The 15,903-nt window shown below is 61.3% G+C and overlaps 1 protein-coding gene across 1 annotated transcript; it reads right to left on the bottom strand.

Annotated features, from left to right (window-relative positions):
* Nucleotides 1-4,370: 4,370 nt before the first annotated feature.
* Spmap2 (sperm microtubule associated protein 2) lies at nt 4,371-13,685 on the bottom strand. The gene is made up of 8 exons (XM_027952369.2): nt 13,450-13,685; nt 12,954-13,073; nt 12,642-12,713; nt 12,370-12,431; nt 11,792-11,861; nt 11,030-11,147; nt 8,874-9,033; nt 4,371-4,609 (listed from the first exon to the last, which is right to left on the bottom strand). Exons 1-8 carry the CDS (start codon nt 13,683-13,685, stop codon nt 4,371-4,373), a joined length of 1,077 nt encoding a protein of 358 aa, XP_027808170.2.
* Between the last annotated feature and the right edge of the window lie 2,218 nt (nt 13,686-15,903).

The raw sequence follows: 15,903 nt of genomic DNA, 5'->3' as shown, positions 1-15,903 counted from the left end.
TTAAAAGTTGTGCATTTGTGTTAAAAAATAAAATAAATAATAAAAATAAGTCGTCCAAATTAGAAAAAAATTTCTGTCCAACACAGAATCAGCGAATGAAATATAAAGGTATGAACGAGTTTGTTCCATTCTTTTTTGTTTTGTTTTGTTTTGTTTTTTGATACCCAGTATTGATCCTGTGGTGCTTACCAAACTGAGTCAGATCCCCAGTCCTTTTCTAAAAAAAAAAAAGTTATACACAATACCTTTATTATATTTATTTATTTATATGTGGTGCTGAGGATTGGATCCAGCGCCTTGCATGTGCTAAGGAATGCTCTACTGCTGAGCCACAACTCCAACCCTCCCCAGTCCTTGTTTTTTTTTTTTTTATTTTTTAGTTGGACACAATATATTTTATTTATTTATTTTTGTGGTGCGGAGGATCCAACCCAGGGCGTTGTGCACCCGTGCTAGGCAAGCACTCTAAGGCTAAGCCACAACCCCAGCCCCTCCCCAGTCCCTTTTATGTTTTGAGACAGGATCTCACTAAGTTGCTTAGAGCCTGATAAGTTGCTAAGGCAGACTTTGAACTTGTGATCCTTCTGCCTCAAGGTTCAAAGCCTCTGGAATCACAGGAATATTCCATTATTTTTTCTTTCTTTTGCCTTTTGTGAATTTTACTTATTCATTCTTTTTCTTTGTCAGAATTTTTTATTTGTTCTACTGCTAGGCATGACAACAGAATGCATTCCACTTCACTGTACACAAATAGAGCACGACTTTTCAGTTCCCTGGTTGTACGCGATGTAGAGTCGTACCATTCGTGCGATCGTGTATGGATCTAGGGTGATGATGTCCAGTCCATTCTTTTTCAAATGGACTCCAGGTAACGGTGTTGTTTCTCAATCTTATGTAAAATACTATAAGCAGACTCAAGTAGCACTGCCTTAGATCACAGGCTGCAGTGACGTCGTCTATCGTCATTATCGTCATTATCGCAGGAGGTGGTGTTGGCTTACTGTGCCAGGTCCCTCACCCGAGGCTCCTGCTGACTCAGAGTTCCCTGGAGGTCCTGTTGCTCTGCCCCTCCCTCTTCCTGGAGCTGTCTGCTTGCTGGGCGGGTGCCAGCGCATCTGTGCGCTCCCATTTCCCTCAACCCCTCGCCCCTGGACAGGCCTCTGCCTAGTGTGATAGCCAGCACTGCCTCCTGGAGCTGCTCTGCTGGCCCTCTTCACCTCTGCATGGCCTCCCGCCCCCCACCGTGGCCTGACTGTCTCCGTGCTGTCCTCATTTTCTCTCCTGGGGCCACCCGGGATCCTCGGGCACCCTCTTTTCCTGCTCACTCAGAGCTTCTTTCTCTGTCTTTCTACTGCACGGTGCTGGCCTGGAGGGTCAGCTCTTGGGGCCACGAGGCCACTGCCTCCTGTCCCAGCGATAGAGCCTATGGGAACAGAGGGGCCTCACTGCCCTGGGCCCTGGGCCTCCGGTCCAGGTGGTCACAGAGCCCAGGGTTCTCGCCCTGTGCGTGTCTGCGCTGGTGCTGGATCTGAGCCAGCCCGGCCTCCTCTGCTCTTCGGTCCGCAGTCCCTCAGGCGGTGTCTGGCGTCCCTTTCCACCTACAGGTCCCATCTTCTGTGCTCCTGGAGCGCTCTCTTCCCTCAGGAGTGTGGATGCCTGCTCTATTCTGGCAGCATAGTCTCCTTGAGGATCTGGAGGACACAGTCCATGTGTGCGGCGTCCCCTTTCCCAGTCTCCACATCCCCAGCTCTCGTGGCCCCTCGGATGACGCTGCACCCGGGCGACCGCGCCTTCCTCCTGTCCTCCGTGCTGCCATGTGGGCCTGCAGCAGGCTCTCTCAGGTCTCTCCTGCCCTCTGCACTGGCTGCCCTCCGGTGGCTCGGGGACCTGCCTGGCTCTCGGGCACTGAGGCAGTGGTCGGTTCATTCATTCACATCTGTGTTTTCTGTTTTGCAGTCTTCACTTGGCCCACTGTGTGTTCCTCCCAGGAGCCCCTGAGCTGTGAGGAGGCCTCTTGGACCTGGCTCAGCCTCCTCTGCCTCTGCTCGGCAGCTGCTGGTGGCGCTTCAGCAACGCAGCTCAGCGGTGGCCACGCCCCACCCAGCCAGGTCCAGGCTGCGGGCTCCGGTTCCTGGGTGACTCCTCCTCCACCCAGCAGGCCCTCCTTCCCTTTCTGCCTCTGGGGCCATCCCCCTCCTCGGCGCCCCTGAAGCTAAGCCCACCCTGCCTGGCCCCTCCTCACTGCCCATTCTTTTCAGGGTCCCGGGTCTCCTTGTGCTTCTTATCTGTGTGAGGCGGCCCTAACAAGAGAGCCGGTGGACGTGGACACCATTCAACGGCAACATCTCGTTTTGTTTTGAAGGTCACCTGTGGAAGACCCCAGCTCTGTTTCTCTTCGTTGGTGGGATTGTATCCCTGGAGTCACAGGCAGGACAGCCTGTGTGTCTGAGGACAGGCTGGGCGAGACTGGGGGGCAGGTCTCTACAGGTGGGAACTGGCTTGGGGGCTGACTTTGACAGCCCCCAAAGGCCAGGGCTGATCTCCCTCCTTCCAGAGCCCCTGCCTCAGCCTCTCCCTCGTCTTCTCGCTGGTCGCACAGCACCTGCTCTGTGTCACAGTGGCCTCTCCTGGAGTGGACATACTCTGGCCCCCAGTGCTGTCCACCAGGCAGTCGGGATAATTCCCTGGATGGCCACTGCTCTTCACAGCCTTTGCCCCCGCAGGGAACATCTCTCAGTGTCGAGGACAGGGCCTGGCTGAGCTGGCTGGTCCTGCGTGCTCCTCCTCACCATCTGCTCCGGGTGCACCCCCCCAGGGGCACAGGGATGAGCCCAGTCTCCTTCAGGGAGGCACCCAGAGCGGCCCGGTTGGAGCTTTGTCCATGGTGGTCCGTGGCGAAGTGGGTGCGGGAGGAAGAGCAAGCCTCTGCACACACTCACCCACGTGCCCTGATCCGTGAGCCAGCAGCTGGGGCGCCTGGGCACCCAGGCTAGGTGGGTGCTGTTGGGTGGGCACAGGGCCACCTGAGGGTCGGCTGGAGCACAACTGTGGCCCCTGGTAGGAGGACCCGTCTGGGGCTGCTGATGTGAAAGGGCTGGTGGGCGGCAGCCGGAGGCTGGGGCGAGAGACTGGGGGTCAGGTCTCGGGGCCTCCCTCTCTGGAGCCCCCCTCTGGCTCTCTGCTGCCTGCGCCTCTGCTGCCGTTTCCACCATGATACCCGCCTCACCTCGCTCCGGGGCCGCAGCCCTCCAACCCTGGACGGGACCTCTCCAACCAGGAGCCGAACAAACTTCTCTTCCTCTGAGTTGTTCCTGTTGGGTATTTTGGTCACGTGAAGAAGAGCTGACCAACACAGTAGGATCCAAAAAAACCCCACCGTGGACGGGTCAGGCCAAACCAGCCCACGCGACCCCGTGGTGACCTGACCTAGGCGGAGCCCGGGAGCAGGAGGGTACCGGGTTTCATCACAGCCCCCGGATGCCCACGTCCTGACCCCAGAACCTGAGGCCACACACCTCCCAGGGCAGAAGAGACTCTGAGGTGGGATCCTGGGAGGCCCTGAGCTGGCGTCACCTCAGGGTCCTCACGGGAGGAGGCAGGAGGGCGAGAGTCAGGGAGCCGGGAAGACGCTGCGCGCTGGCCCTGGAGCTGAAGGGCTGCGGCATCCTGGGAGCTGGAGGAGGGGGACGTAGACTCTCCTCGGGCCTCAGGAGGCAGCCTGCTGCAGCTAGGTCTACTCGGCATGGTCGTTCCCGACCAGTACCCGCTGTCCTAAGGCCTGTCTGGGCCTCTTTCTGTGGCCGCAGGAGCTTTGGTCTGTCCACACTGCTACAGCAAACTGCCGTGGACCGAGCGGTGCCCAGAGAACGAAAGCCCGTGTCCCACCATCCTGGAGCTGGACGGGCCAGGCTGGGCCGCTGGGGGGCCTTCCTCTGGGTTGGCAGCAGGGCGGGGCGCTGTGGGCTTCAGCTGAGTTCACAGGTTCTGACCCCAGTGTCAGGAGCCCCTCCCCCAAGCCCCACCTCCCAACACCACCACCTGGGGGCCCAGTGTGCCGGGCCGGGGCCTCCACGTCTGTAGGCCCATGGGTTAATGGGAGAGCTGCCTGGGTCGGAGGTGCCACGGACCTCAGACGGCTGGATGGCAGGTGGGGGCTGGGGAGCCTCGCAGGTGGAGGGGCTGGAAGCCCACCCTCGGAGACTTGGCGGCAGTGACTTAGGAAATGAAAGGGCCGCACAAACCGCAGGCACATGCAAAAATACGCATTATTATTGCTCCCTGGGCTCCGCAGCTCGCCCCCCAGGCCAAGAAGCTCAGCGCACACGGCGGGTTACTCTTGGTGTTTACTGGGAGCTGGGTCAGGCCTGGTGTCACACTTTCTTGGTGATGCTCTTTGGGGTGGCAAGCTCGTAGAGGCGTGGGGACGCCTGTGCCACCAGGGAGGCTGGGGAGATGCGGTAGGGGTCGTCGTCCTCACTGAAGTCCTGGCGCACCTTGGGCTGGGCCAGGAAGACCACCCGCGGGCTGGCCACCGCCTTCTTGGTGCCATCCAGCACCTCCCAGCGGGGATCACGGTCAGGAACGCATTTGTCTGACTGGGCCTTGGGCACTAGAGGGTGGGAGAGAGGGACAGTCGGGCTCAGCCAGTTCCCACGTGGCGGCAGGACTCACAGCAAGGCCACGCGCACCTGGAGCGCGCAGCCACGAGAAGAGCGAGGTGACACACTGCAGTGTGGACGGACCTAAGGACCTCGTGCTCAGGGAGAGCCAGACACACAGGGCACGTATGGACTCCAGGACAGGAGGGTCCAGAGAAGGACGTGGACATGGACCCACGCATGCAGGGCTCAGGAGGGAAAGGGGACTGCTCGTGAGGTCAGCCTTCCTTTGGGGTGATGGAATGTTCTGGAATTAAGTAGAGGTGATGATTCCATGACCCCAAGAGTGTGCTAAATAGCACCCTTTAAGAGGGTAAATTGTGAAGAGAAAAGGTTTCAACTGGCTACAGTTCCAGAAGTCCTTGGGGCCAGCCAGAGTCCACCCTCAGCTCTGCTCTGGTGTCACTGTGGGAAGGGGGTTCACAGGCACGTCTTCTCCCAGGAGGCCAGCTCCCTCCTCGCCATCTCCCCACCCCCCCACTGCAGCCTGTCGGGGAAGAGCGAGCTGGCAGGGAGGAAAAGCAGCCTCCAGGCCCTTGGCTTCCATCTCTGGGAACTCTGGCCCCATACTGGGGGTCACAGGCCCCTTCCAAAGCCCCTCTTTGCTTGGTGTCTCAGTGCACATGGACGAGGCTCCCGGGCCCGAGGACACCTGGCTCCACGGGAGCCCTGGGGGAAAGCCAAGCGCCCTCCCTGGCAAGCGGGGCCGGGTAGGGACACAGGCCCAGGGTCTGCAGCAAGTGTGCGGCGGGTGGCCAGGATTAGCCCTCCCAGAAGGCTCCGAGCAAGTGTGGAGCCACGTGTGCACCTGCGCTAGAGACACTCTGGCCCCTAGTAGCACACCCCTCTGCCAGCCGCCTCTCTCCCTCCCCCCATGACAGTGCAGGCCTTGCAATTCCCAAGGGTGCCACCCTGCACCATCTCGGTCATTCCACCTTTCTAAATGCGGGTGGCAGTCCACGGGTAGAGCCGGTGGTAGAGACAAGCTTAGCACAAACATCCGATTCCATCCAGCACGGGGAAGGCACAACGAACAGGTTTCAGGTGGCAGCCCGTGAGTGGCCTCGTGGTAGAGACACGTTTAGCACAAACGCCCAATTCCATCCAGCACGGGAAGGCACAACGAACAGATCGAACAGGTCGCGGGTGGCAGCCCGTGGGTGGCCTCGTGGTAGAGACCCACTTAGCACAAACACCCGATTCCATCCAGCACGGGGAAGGCACAACGAACAGGTCTCGGGTGGCAGCCCGTGGGTGGCCTCGTGGTAGAGACCCACTTAGCACAAACACCCGATTTCATCCAGCACGGGGAAGGCACAACGAACAGGTCTCAGGTGGCAGCCCGTGGGTAACCTCGTGGTAGAGACGCACTTAGCTAAACGTCTGATTCCATCCAGCACAGGGAAGGTACAACAAACAGATCAAACAGGTCTCGGGTGGCAGCCCGTGGGTGGCCTCGTGGTAGAGACCCACTTAACACAAACGCCCAATTCCATCCAGCACGGGAAGGCACAACCAACAGGTCTCAGGTGGCAGTCCCTGGGTGGCCTCCGTGGTAGAGACACGTTTAGCACAGGAACATCCCTATTCCATCCAGCACGGGGAAGGCACAACGAACAGGTCTCAGGTGGCAGCCCGTGAGTGGCCTCGTGGTAGAGACACGTTTAGCACAAACGCCCAATTCCATCCAGCACGGGAAGGCACAACGAACAGATCGAACAGGTCGCGGGTGGCAGCCCGTGGGTGGCCTCGTGGTAGAGACGGGCTTAGCGCAAATGCCCGATTCCATTCAGCACAGGGAAGGCACAACGAACAGGTCTCAAGTGGCAGTCCCTGGGTGGCCTTGTGGTAGAGACACGTTTAGCACAGGAACATCCCGATTCCATCCAGCACGGGAAGGCACAACGAACAGATCGAACAGGTCGCGGGTGGCAGCCCGTGGGTGGCCTCGCGGTAGAGATGCGCTTAGCGCAAACGCCCGATTCCATCCAGCACAGGAAGGCACAACGAACAGGTCTCAGGTGGCAGCCTGTGGGTGGCCTCGTGGTAGAGACATGTTTAGCACAAATGCCCCTATTCCATCCAGCGCGGGAAGGCACAACGAACAGATCGAACAGGTCGCGGGTGGCAGCCCGTGGGTGGCCTCGTGGTAGAGACGGGCTTAGCGCAAATGCCCGATTCCATTCAGCACAGGGAAGGCACAACGAACAGGTCTCAAGTGGCAGTCCCTGGGTGGCCTTGTGGTAGAGACACGTTTAGCACAGGAACATCCCTATTCCATCCAGCACAGGGAAGGCACAACGAACAGATCGAACAGGTCGCGGGTGGCAGCCCGTGAGTGGCCTCCGTGGTAGAGACACGTTTAGCACAAACACCCGATTCCATCCAGCACGGGAAGGCACAACGAACAGGTCTCAGGTGGCATCCTGTGGGTGGCCTCGTGGTAGAGACGCGCTTAGCGCAAACGCCCGATTCCATCCAGCATGGGAAGGCACAACGAACAGATCGAACAGGTCTCAGGTGGCAGCCCGTGGGTGGCCTCGTGGTAGAGACATGTTTAGCACAGGAACATCCCTATTCCATCCAGCACGGGAAGGCACAACGAACAGGTCTCAGGTGGCAGCCCATGGGTGGCCTCGTGGTAGAGACGCGTTTAGCACAAACACCCGATTCCATCCAGCACGGGAAGGCACAACGAACAGGTCTCAGGTGGCAGCCCATGGGTGGCCTCGTGGTAGAGACACGTTTAGCACAAACACCCGATTCCATCCAGCACGGGAAGGCACAACGAACAGGTCTCAGGTGGCAGCCCATGGGTGGCCTCGTGGTAGAGACACGTTTAGCACAAACGCCCGATTCCATTCAGCACGGGAAGGCACAACGAACAGATCGAACAGGTCGCGGGTGGCAGTCCGTGAGTGGCCTCCGTGGTAGAAACGTGCTTAGCACAAACACCCGATTCCACCTCGTGGTAGAGACGCGCTTAGTATGCATGGCCGGGCTTTAATCCAGCCTGGGAAAGGCACAAGGAACAGGTCATGGTCGCAGCCCTTCCTGGGGAGTGCCTCCATTAGAGAGCCAGTTCCAGCCCCCCAGCAACGCACACATCCGCTCTCAATCGTGTTGGCACTTTTTTTTTTTAATATTTATTTTTTAGTTCTCGGCGGACACAACATCTTTGTTGGTATGTGGTGCTGAGGATCGAACCTGGGCTGCACGCATGCCAGGCGAGCGCGCTACCGCTTGAGCCACATCCCCAGGCCGTGTTGGCACTCCTGAAAGGCCGGTGAGCGTGTGCCGACAGGCACCCAGTCCTCACACCCACGGTGTGCGGGAGAGGGGCCTGCGATGAGGTGAGTGCTGCGCTCCCACCCTTGTCCTCCCTGGGCAGAGAGCGCCACCAGGCAGAGGACCCCACACACAAGAGCAGGCGCAGACAGTCTGAGGGGTCTCCTCAGTGTGCTCAGCAACGCATCCAGACCGTCCTACCTAAACGCAGCTCCAAATCAAAAGCCAAACCAGGAATTGGACAAGTGATATTGAAGAGGGACCCGCTGGCCACCACACAGACCACGGTGTGATGCAGAGCACGGACAGCCAGCTGGGAGCCGCATGGGAAACGGCCCCAGGAGCTCGAGACCCGGCTGGCCCTAGAGGGGCCAGGGTGTGGGGCACACGGTGGAGTCTGTGCCAGGTGTTCCAGGAGCGGAGGTTGAGTGGGGGGGCACTGGCCAGCGGGCGGGCGTTGGGCGGGGACTCTGGGCTGCGGCAGGCTTCCAGGAGAGCACAGGGACCCCCTCACATGTCCGCCTGCCTGCCGCCTGTGTCTGCCCTGCACTTGGTGCTAAGCGCGTCCCCATAGCCATGGCTGTGGCCACGGGCATTTTTCCAGGTGCTCTCCAGTCCTCTTGGATTGCTGGGGAAGTGGGTGTTTAACTGGTCCAAATGCCCCCAGGTGACTCCAGAAAACCTCCATTCCTAAAGGGGTGACGCCCGCCACTGTGACTGCATCCTCCACCGGGTCAGGGCTCCTCCTCTAGGAAGCCGAGCCGGCGGTGCAGACGCCCACAGCACTGCTCGTGGTCAGCAGTGCAGGAGCAGAGCAAGGAAGCCGCCGGCCGCACTGGTTTGCAAAAACAGGCTTCCCATCCAGACTGGCATCCCCACCCACAGCCTCAGGTGTGGCCGGAGCAGAGCCCCAGGGCACCGACTCACTGGCCAGTTGAAGGAGACGGCTGTAGTCTGGCGCCTGGGGTTTAGGTTTTGGCACGGGGTCCCACTCTTCCAACATGGTGGCTGCGACCCTAGGTTTTGCCAGCCGGAGGGTCCGTGAGCTGGGGACTGCCATCTGGGCTGCCCTGGACACCCGGGACACCTGGAAATAGGAATAGGGAAGGAGCAAAACAGTCCATGACTGCTCACTGACCCTGAAGCAAAGGATCCCATAAACAACACTGAAAGACAAGAAACAAGAAATGAGTCTGCAAAAACTTGATGGCCATCATGTATAAAGAGCTCCTTCAAATCAGTAATAAAAACTTAACAGGGAATGGGGTAAGTGAGATAAAAGAGTGGCCCTAAATGGTCAACAGTCCTCTCTGCTGACTAGGGAAATGTACATTAAGCATCAAAACACCACTCCAGGTCCACACATTCGAGGAAACAACAAAAAAAGGCCTGAGGTTACTGAGCCCAAGCGAGAAGGCCGGCGAGTGCCGGAGTAAGTGCACAGCTCTAGAGAGCGCGCCATCACGCCCACCCTCAGAGAGCACAGCACTGGGCCGGGACAGCAGAAGTGCTGGGGTCTGCAGGCCTGGGTACACACTCAAGGCAAGCCACCGTCCACTAGTAGGAGCAGGTCCACTAGCAGGGGCTGCACAGGTCAACACGGTGAATTCCTTCAATGGGATGTGGCCCAGCACTAGCACTGCTCTCCAGCGACCCCATCGGGATCCCCCTGCGATCCCTCGCGTGGAGGCAAGGACAGGTGCTGCTCGCACACGCGAAGCCCAGCACCCTGGGTGCCAGTTGTGGTCTATCTGTGGGTGTGGAACTGTGCCACGCTGGCCAAGCTGGGACAAGGTGGGACCTGGCAGGAGCTCACCTAGAAACCTGACAGATAATTCTAGCGTTTCCCAAAGAATTCGTGCTCAAACAAAATTGGTTTTCCTCAACTCTGCCCTGGCTGCTCTGAGCCCCCCACCAGGGTCTGCAGCTCCCCGGCAGCTGGCTGCCACCTCTTCTCCCATGAGACCCCTTCAACCCTGGATCCTCCGCAGCTGGCCAGGTTGGTACTGAGGGACTGCAGGGAGGGCTGGGGAGGGGCAGCTGGACCAACGGTGGACTGTAGAGGAAAGAGGTGTCAGGTGTGCCAAGGCCTGGGGGTTGGGTCCTAGGTCAGAGGGGAATGCCACGGGGAAGGAGAGGAGGGGCCAAGCTCAAGGTGCCCGCCCCTGAATTCCAGGCTCAGAACTGGACCTTCTCTGGAGGTCTGGGCTGCCAAGGTTCTAGTGCTCAGGAGTAGTCAGGGGCTGGGCGAGGAAGGCAGGGCGGGGGCAACCCTCTCCAGGGATGGAGGGCAGGCAGAGGGCGGAGCAGGCAACCAGGGCCTGACCTCCTTTGGACCCAGATGCCACCCACCAAGGAGAGCTGCAGCGTGGGCAGGTGCTATGGAGGAGCTTCACCCAGGTAGGGTGGCTGCTGCTGGCCTGTAACCAGCCCAGCTGTCCAGCCAGCCACGGCCAAGCAGTATGCAGCTCCACAGGAGGCTGGACGCTGCTGACCCGGCAAGAGGACACCACCCTGGGCTGGCTGTAGCCGCTGTGGGTGCTCTGCACAGGTTGGGAGCCAGACACCCGGGACCCAGAAATCCCATCCCCAGGGATGGCAAAGCCTGCATTCCAGGAAGCCTGCTGTGGACAGTTGGAACTGGAATGGCTGAGGCCCTCCCTGGCCAGCAGGAGATAGAGGGTGGCTGCCCCAGGGGCCTCACCCCACCAACCAAGGAAGGGCTAGAGCTGCCCAAGCAGCAGGTGAAGCCCTGCTTCCCTGCAGTCAGAGATCAGGGTCAGGGTCTGGAGCTCTCCAGGCCTGCTGGTCAGCAGGACGCACTCCCGCAGGGCCAGCAGGACATGGGCACTTCCGCAGGGCAGCAGCTCAGCGCTACTGCTGAGCCACGCCCAGCCCTCCACCTCGCAGCTGCATGGCCCGGGCTGAATGGGAAGCTTTGAGATGGCTCCGGGCCCCCATGGGCAGGGAAGGACCGCCCAGAGCAAGCCCCAGCACAGAGAGGGAAACAGGCAGGACCTGCCAGCACAGCAGCAGGCCGGGCAGCTCCCGCCCCGCCCCGCCCCAGGGCATGATCCGCCTACCTCAGACATCTGAATGCTCCAAATGTTGTTCCGGATCTTGGGGGTGGCCAGCTCCTTCAGGCGGTTAGAGCTTTGGAACTCCAGGGTGGCCCGAGGGATGGGCCACGTGGGCGTGGTCCTGGGGGAGTGGCAGTTAAGAGGCCAGCCCACCCAGGGGTGTGCGTCCTTCCCTGTGAGCCTGTCTCTCTCTCAGCCCTGTTTCTGGGATGAGGGGAACCTGAGCCCCAAGAGGAGACTCTGGAGCCCAGGACAGGCCTCCCTTGGCCTCCAGCGGAGTTGGCCTCGCCACTAGTCCCACGAGGTAGGGCAGCTCTTCCCAGGCACTCCCCGCTGCCCCGGGAGCCTGGGGAGGACGCGCACTCCAGGGACACAGCATTTGTCTGTGGGTGCCCTGAGACACCGTGGGGGTGGTCAGAGCCCACCAGGCGAGCTCCCCAGGCCCGCACCTGAAAAGCCAGGTCCCAGCTCCGTCTTCCCAGGAATAAGTCCCCGCTTCCCCGCTGGGCAGCCTCCCCTGGGCCTAAGGCTGGAACACGTCTGCCACCAAGTCCGTGGGCCAGGGCTCCCCAGTGCAGCGCAGAACCCGCAGAGACAAAAGGCCCCTCTGCACGTGCAGCCTCCGGGCCGTCCACCTCTGCCTCCAGCGATGGACGGACGGGTGCGAGCTCAGGCGGACCTCGGCCTCGGAGGGCTTCCCTGTGTGCACAGCTTCAAGGGTCAAGGGGCGGCGGCGGTGCCCGCGGAGCGCAGCCCTCCCCTCACCTGTTGTCGTTGTAACACTCCAGGTAGAACCTTCGTGGCCGCGCCAGCTCCTCCACCCGGCGGGACACCGCTAGAAAGGGAAGCCGCCCAGTCACCAGGGCGATGTGGGCCCCACGTGACCATTGCCCTCTCCCCTGGGTGTCTGCAGGCCCGTCCCACGGTGGGGACTAGGCAGGACTGCAGTGAAGTGTGAGGCTGGGCCGCCTGTCAGAGGCCACTTCTGCTGCCCACAGCAGGGAGGACAATGGGCAGCACCAGGGAGTGTGGGACCCCACGCAGTTCTGACTGGAACTGGGGTCTGGCTGAGGTTAGTGCGAGCCCTAGGGGCTAGTCCCTGGAGGGCAAGTGGATGAGCCTGCAGTCCGCTACTCCCTCCATGGCACTGGCCACACTCAGGGCAGAGGCCACATGGAAGGAGGACAGGAGTTCCTGCGCAAGTAAATACTGGCTGCCCGCACCCCTCGTCCCAAGATGGGTCTCGGGGGCTCTGGAAGCCTGGCAATCGTCCTGGGGGGAGCCCAGGAGGAGCTGTGTCCCCAGCCCCAGGGACCCACAGCCCACACAAGAGGTCCACCTACCAGGAACAGTGATGGCCAGAGTGGTGTCCTTGAGAAAGCGCTGGGTCCAGTACACGGAGGGCCTGGAATACAGCCACAGTCAGGGGGGCAGCGGGGCCAGGCCTCCCTCCCGGGGAGCCCCGATGCAAGAGGAGAGGCAGTGGGACGAGGAGCCCCTCCAGGCAGCGTGGTCCTCTGGCGCCGGGCAGCGTTGGGGTAGGCAGCTGGAAAGGGGCACCGCCAGCCTGGCCACAGCCCCACAGGCGCCCTCACAGGGCACAGGTGCCACTCACCAGAAGAGGCAGAACTCCAGGTTGGCCTGGCGTGGGGACATCCAGGCATAGCCCTCACAGCAGCACCCCCTCCTGCGACGAGAGGGTCCCAGCCCTGCCTGTGGCTCGGGGTTCACCTGTCTCCCCACTCCCCACTCCTCTGGACATCACTGAGGGGGCCCCAGAGCCACCAGCCTGTGAGGGCCTCCTGGGTGTCCTGGCCCCAGGCTGGAGCACACTGCCCTGAGGCGAAGGCCGGATGGGCGGGCAGGGAAGAGGAGGCCAGGGCTGGGCTCCCCTCCATGCCAGGGGCCAGCTGGCTGCAGCCCTCACCTGTCCCTGGGTCCCTGCCAGTTGGTCTTGGGCTTGGCCAACTCCAGCAACCTCCGCTGCCGCCGCCTCTTGCCCCTGGCCATGGAGACGCTGGGGGTCTCCTCCGCGATAGTCAGCCGGCTGTGGGAGAGCCTGGGGTTGGCTGGCTGCCTGGGCTTCCAGCATCTCTGGAGCATCCGTGTCTGGGAAGGTGGCCCTGGCTCTCAGCCCCAGCGCAGCCCCGGGAGATGGGGTGAGGCTGGCTGCTACCTCCTGCGCTGTCACAGCCTGGCCTGGGGCCACACTGGCCCACCTCACGTCTGAGGAGGACCTGCTGTATGCCAGGACCCAGAGGGGCACTGAGGCCCCAGAACAGCCCCTGACTCCCAGAAAGCAGGAAAAGGGCAGGATCTGGACACAGGCTTCAGGGGAAGCAGCTCCCTCCACAGTGAGAGACTGTGCCGAGGACCCCCACCCCACAGAAGGCACACCCCACGGTGGCATCCTCCCTGCCCACCTCATCTCAGGAAGGTCCTCCTCGGAGTCCAGGGACACTCCAGGACCAGGGGCCCCCAGGAGCTCCTGGCCTGCCATCTCCTCGGGGGGAACCTCCTCTTCCGGGTCTTGGAAGCCCAGCTCAGCCTCCTGAGGGTCTTGGAGCAGGCCCCCAGGGGCACCACTGTCGGGCTCCAATCCCGCCCCAGCCACAGAGCTGCGGTGGCCCCCGAGCGAACCTCGCCAGCGCTCCCCCATGAGCAGGCCCCCTCAACCTGGACCTGCAGCCTCCTGACCCGCTCCCTCAACACCCAGGGGTCCGCCTCACCATGGCAACAGGAGAATGTCCCAGCAGACCCCCCGCTCAGCATTCCACCCAGCACTGGGCTCGGGCAGGTCGGGCAGGTGGGCCTCATGCAGGCCCCACTGGTGTGGGCTCAGAAGCCTGAAGTCCTCACTCTCCGGGGCCAGATGAGAAACTGCCCCTGACCTGGCTCAGCAGCGGCCTCTCAGCTCAGCTTCCTGCCTGTGAGAGACACCGGAAGGGCCACCTGGGGTCCCTGGCTCTTGTTGGGTGAGCCTGTCTGTAATTTCTGGAGCTCAGGCAGCTGTCCTGTGTCTGGGAGGGTGCTAGGCTGAGGCCTGAGAGCTGCGGGAACCTGGAGCCGGCTCTGGGTCTGGGCCTGCTAAACACCTGAATTCTTAGCCATTGTAAACCGATTAAATTCAAGTCATTGTATCTGGGGTTTGTTCCTTAGCAGAAGGATCCTGGGTGTTGCAGACGCTTCCAGCTCCAGATGCAGCACCCTGGAACTAAATCAACCTCTGTGATCCCCAGAGAGGCCACCAGCCCCTCCTGACTCCCAGGAAGCACAGTGGAGAGGACAGGTCCAGAGCAGCCACTGTGAGTTCTTGTGCACAGGTCACCCACCTAAGTCACCTCGCCAGTCAACCTCACACCACTGGAGGACATAACGACAGGATCACAGAGGCTGCAGGGGTATGACCCTCTTAGCCCAGAGGGAGCGTTGGGGGCTGCTGCTCAGATAGCAAAGTCACAGCACAGCACGATCGCCATCACCGAGGCCAGCAATTGTGTCTGAATGTTGCTGGGAGTGATTCTGAACAGGGAAGTGGGGGGGTGTGGGCAGGGAAGGAGGGCTGTGGGGGAGGAAGCTGGCTTGGAGAACACCAACTGGCCCTGGGGCAGTTCTGGGGGTCAGAGGCCAACAGGGCTGGCTCCCTCTGAGCCTCGGGAAAAGAATCCAGGTGGGTGCCTGTGGCTGTGAGGCAGGCAGCTTCTGGGGGGTCCTTGGCAGCTCCCAGAGGCTCCTGGGTCTGCAAGCCTGTGTCATTCAGCCAGCACCCACCACACCCCTGAAGGCATGGGTGCAGGCATTCGGCCCACTCTGTGGTCCAGGGCGCTCTGACCACCTGCAGACAGAGGTCTACTGCTGAGTCAGCAGTGGGGGGGGGGGCACCTGCCTCCTACCGTCCCGCTCCAAGGGAACTCAGGACCCGCACACCAGCCAAGCTTCAAGCCTGCTGGAATCAAGGTGTCCGTCTGTCTGCCTTGGCCTAGGGAAGGCACGTGACCTGCAGGTCACGGATGGCCACTTGTAAATGGACACTCATCTGAGCACTTCCAGTTATCAAGGCACCGCAGTGTAAGGAAGAGCAAGCCACTGGTGGGAGACACACAGGCTGGTTCACACCCACAACGAACAGATGACTCCATTAACCCGAAAGAAGAAGAAAACCACCGGGAAAAGGGCGAGAAGACACAGGGAGTTCGGCCTGACCCGGAAAACCCTAGGCCTCTCATAGAGGTGACCCCTGGAGGCCCGGGCCGCGCAGGAGCGCTCCGCGGACCCCCGGCAGGACTCGCGCACGCCGCTGGGGCACCCGCTCAGCCCGCAGGAAGGGAGCGCGCAGGGCCCTCCGCACGTCAGGCAGCGCCGCCCACCGCCCCAAGCGGGTCCCCGCGCGGCGTGGGCGAGGCTTTCACCAGGGGGGCGGGCGCGGCCCCTCCTCCTGCCGGTGCGGGCTGCGCGCGGTGGGAGGGCGCAGGAGGCGGCGAGGCTGGAGGCCGGCTCTGCCGCAGCCCCCGCCGCCGGCCCGGCCCGGGCGCCTCGCTGGACGGTCCTGGAGGCCTCTGTCCGACGTGGGCGGAGGGGTTCCTGTTCAGGAGTTAGAATGGGCGGATGACAGAACTGTGTGGCATGGAGTCCAGACCCTCTAGCCGAGGGAGGAGACAGGCCTTGGAGGCCCAGGGCCTCGACCTCCTGTATAACTGCCCAGATGTTGGGTGTCGGGTTAGCACCAGTCAGTACCTGGGACGGGCCTGGGAACGCTTGCGGCGAGATTAAACGGACAAAATTTTTTTCTTTTTCGAATTTCTTTTTCTTTCTTCTTGTTGTTGTTATTGGGGAACTCAGGACCCGCACCCCCAGGGGTGCTCTACCACTGAGCCACC

This window comes from Marmota flaviventris, chromosome 1 (assembly GCF_047511675.1).
Source record: "Marmota flaviventris isolate mMarFla1 chromosome 1, mMarFla1.hap1, whole genome shotgun sequence".
NCBI lineage: Eukaryota > Metazoa > Chordata > Mammalia > Rodentia > Sciuridae > Marmota > Marmota flaviventris.
This window is presented reverse-complemented; position numbering and strand designations above follow the sequence as displayed.

Bases quoted from the DNA above. Each gene is read 5' to 3' on its own strand.
- Spmap2 (XM_027952369.2), bottom strand. From the start codon at position 13,685: ATGGGGGAGCGCTGGCGAGGTTCGCTCGGGGGCCACCGCAGCTCTGTG. The intron at 11,862-12,369 runs GTAGGTGGACCT...TTCCCTTTCTAG, and splicing joins TCTGGCCATCACTGTTCCTG to CGGTGTCCCGCCGGGTGGAG. The intron at 11,148-11,791 runs GTGAGGGGAGGG...CCACTCCCCCAG, and splicing joins GAGTGTTACAACGACAACAG to GACCACGCCCACGTGGCCCA.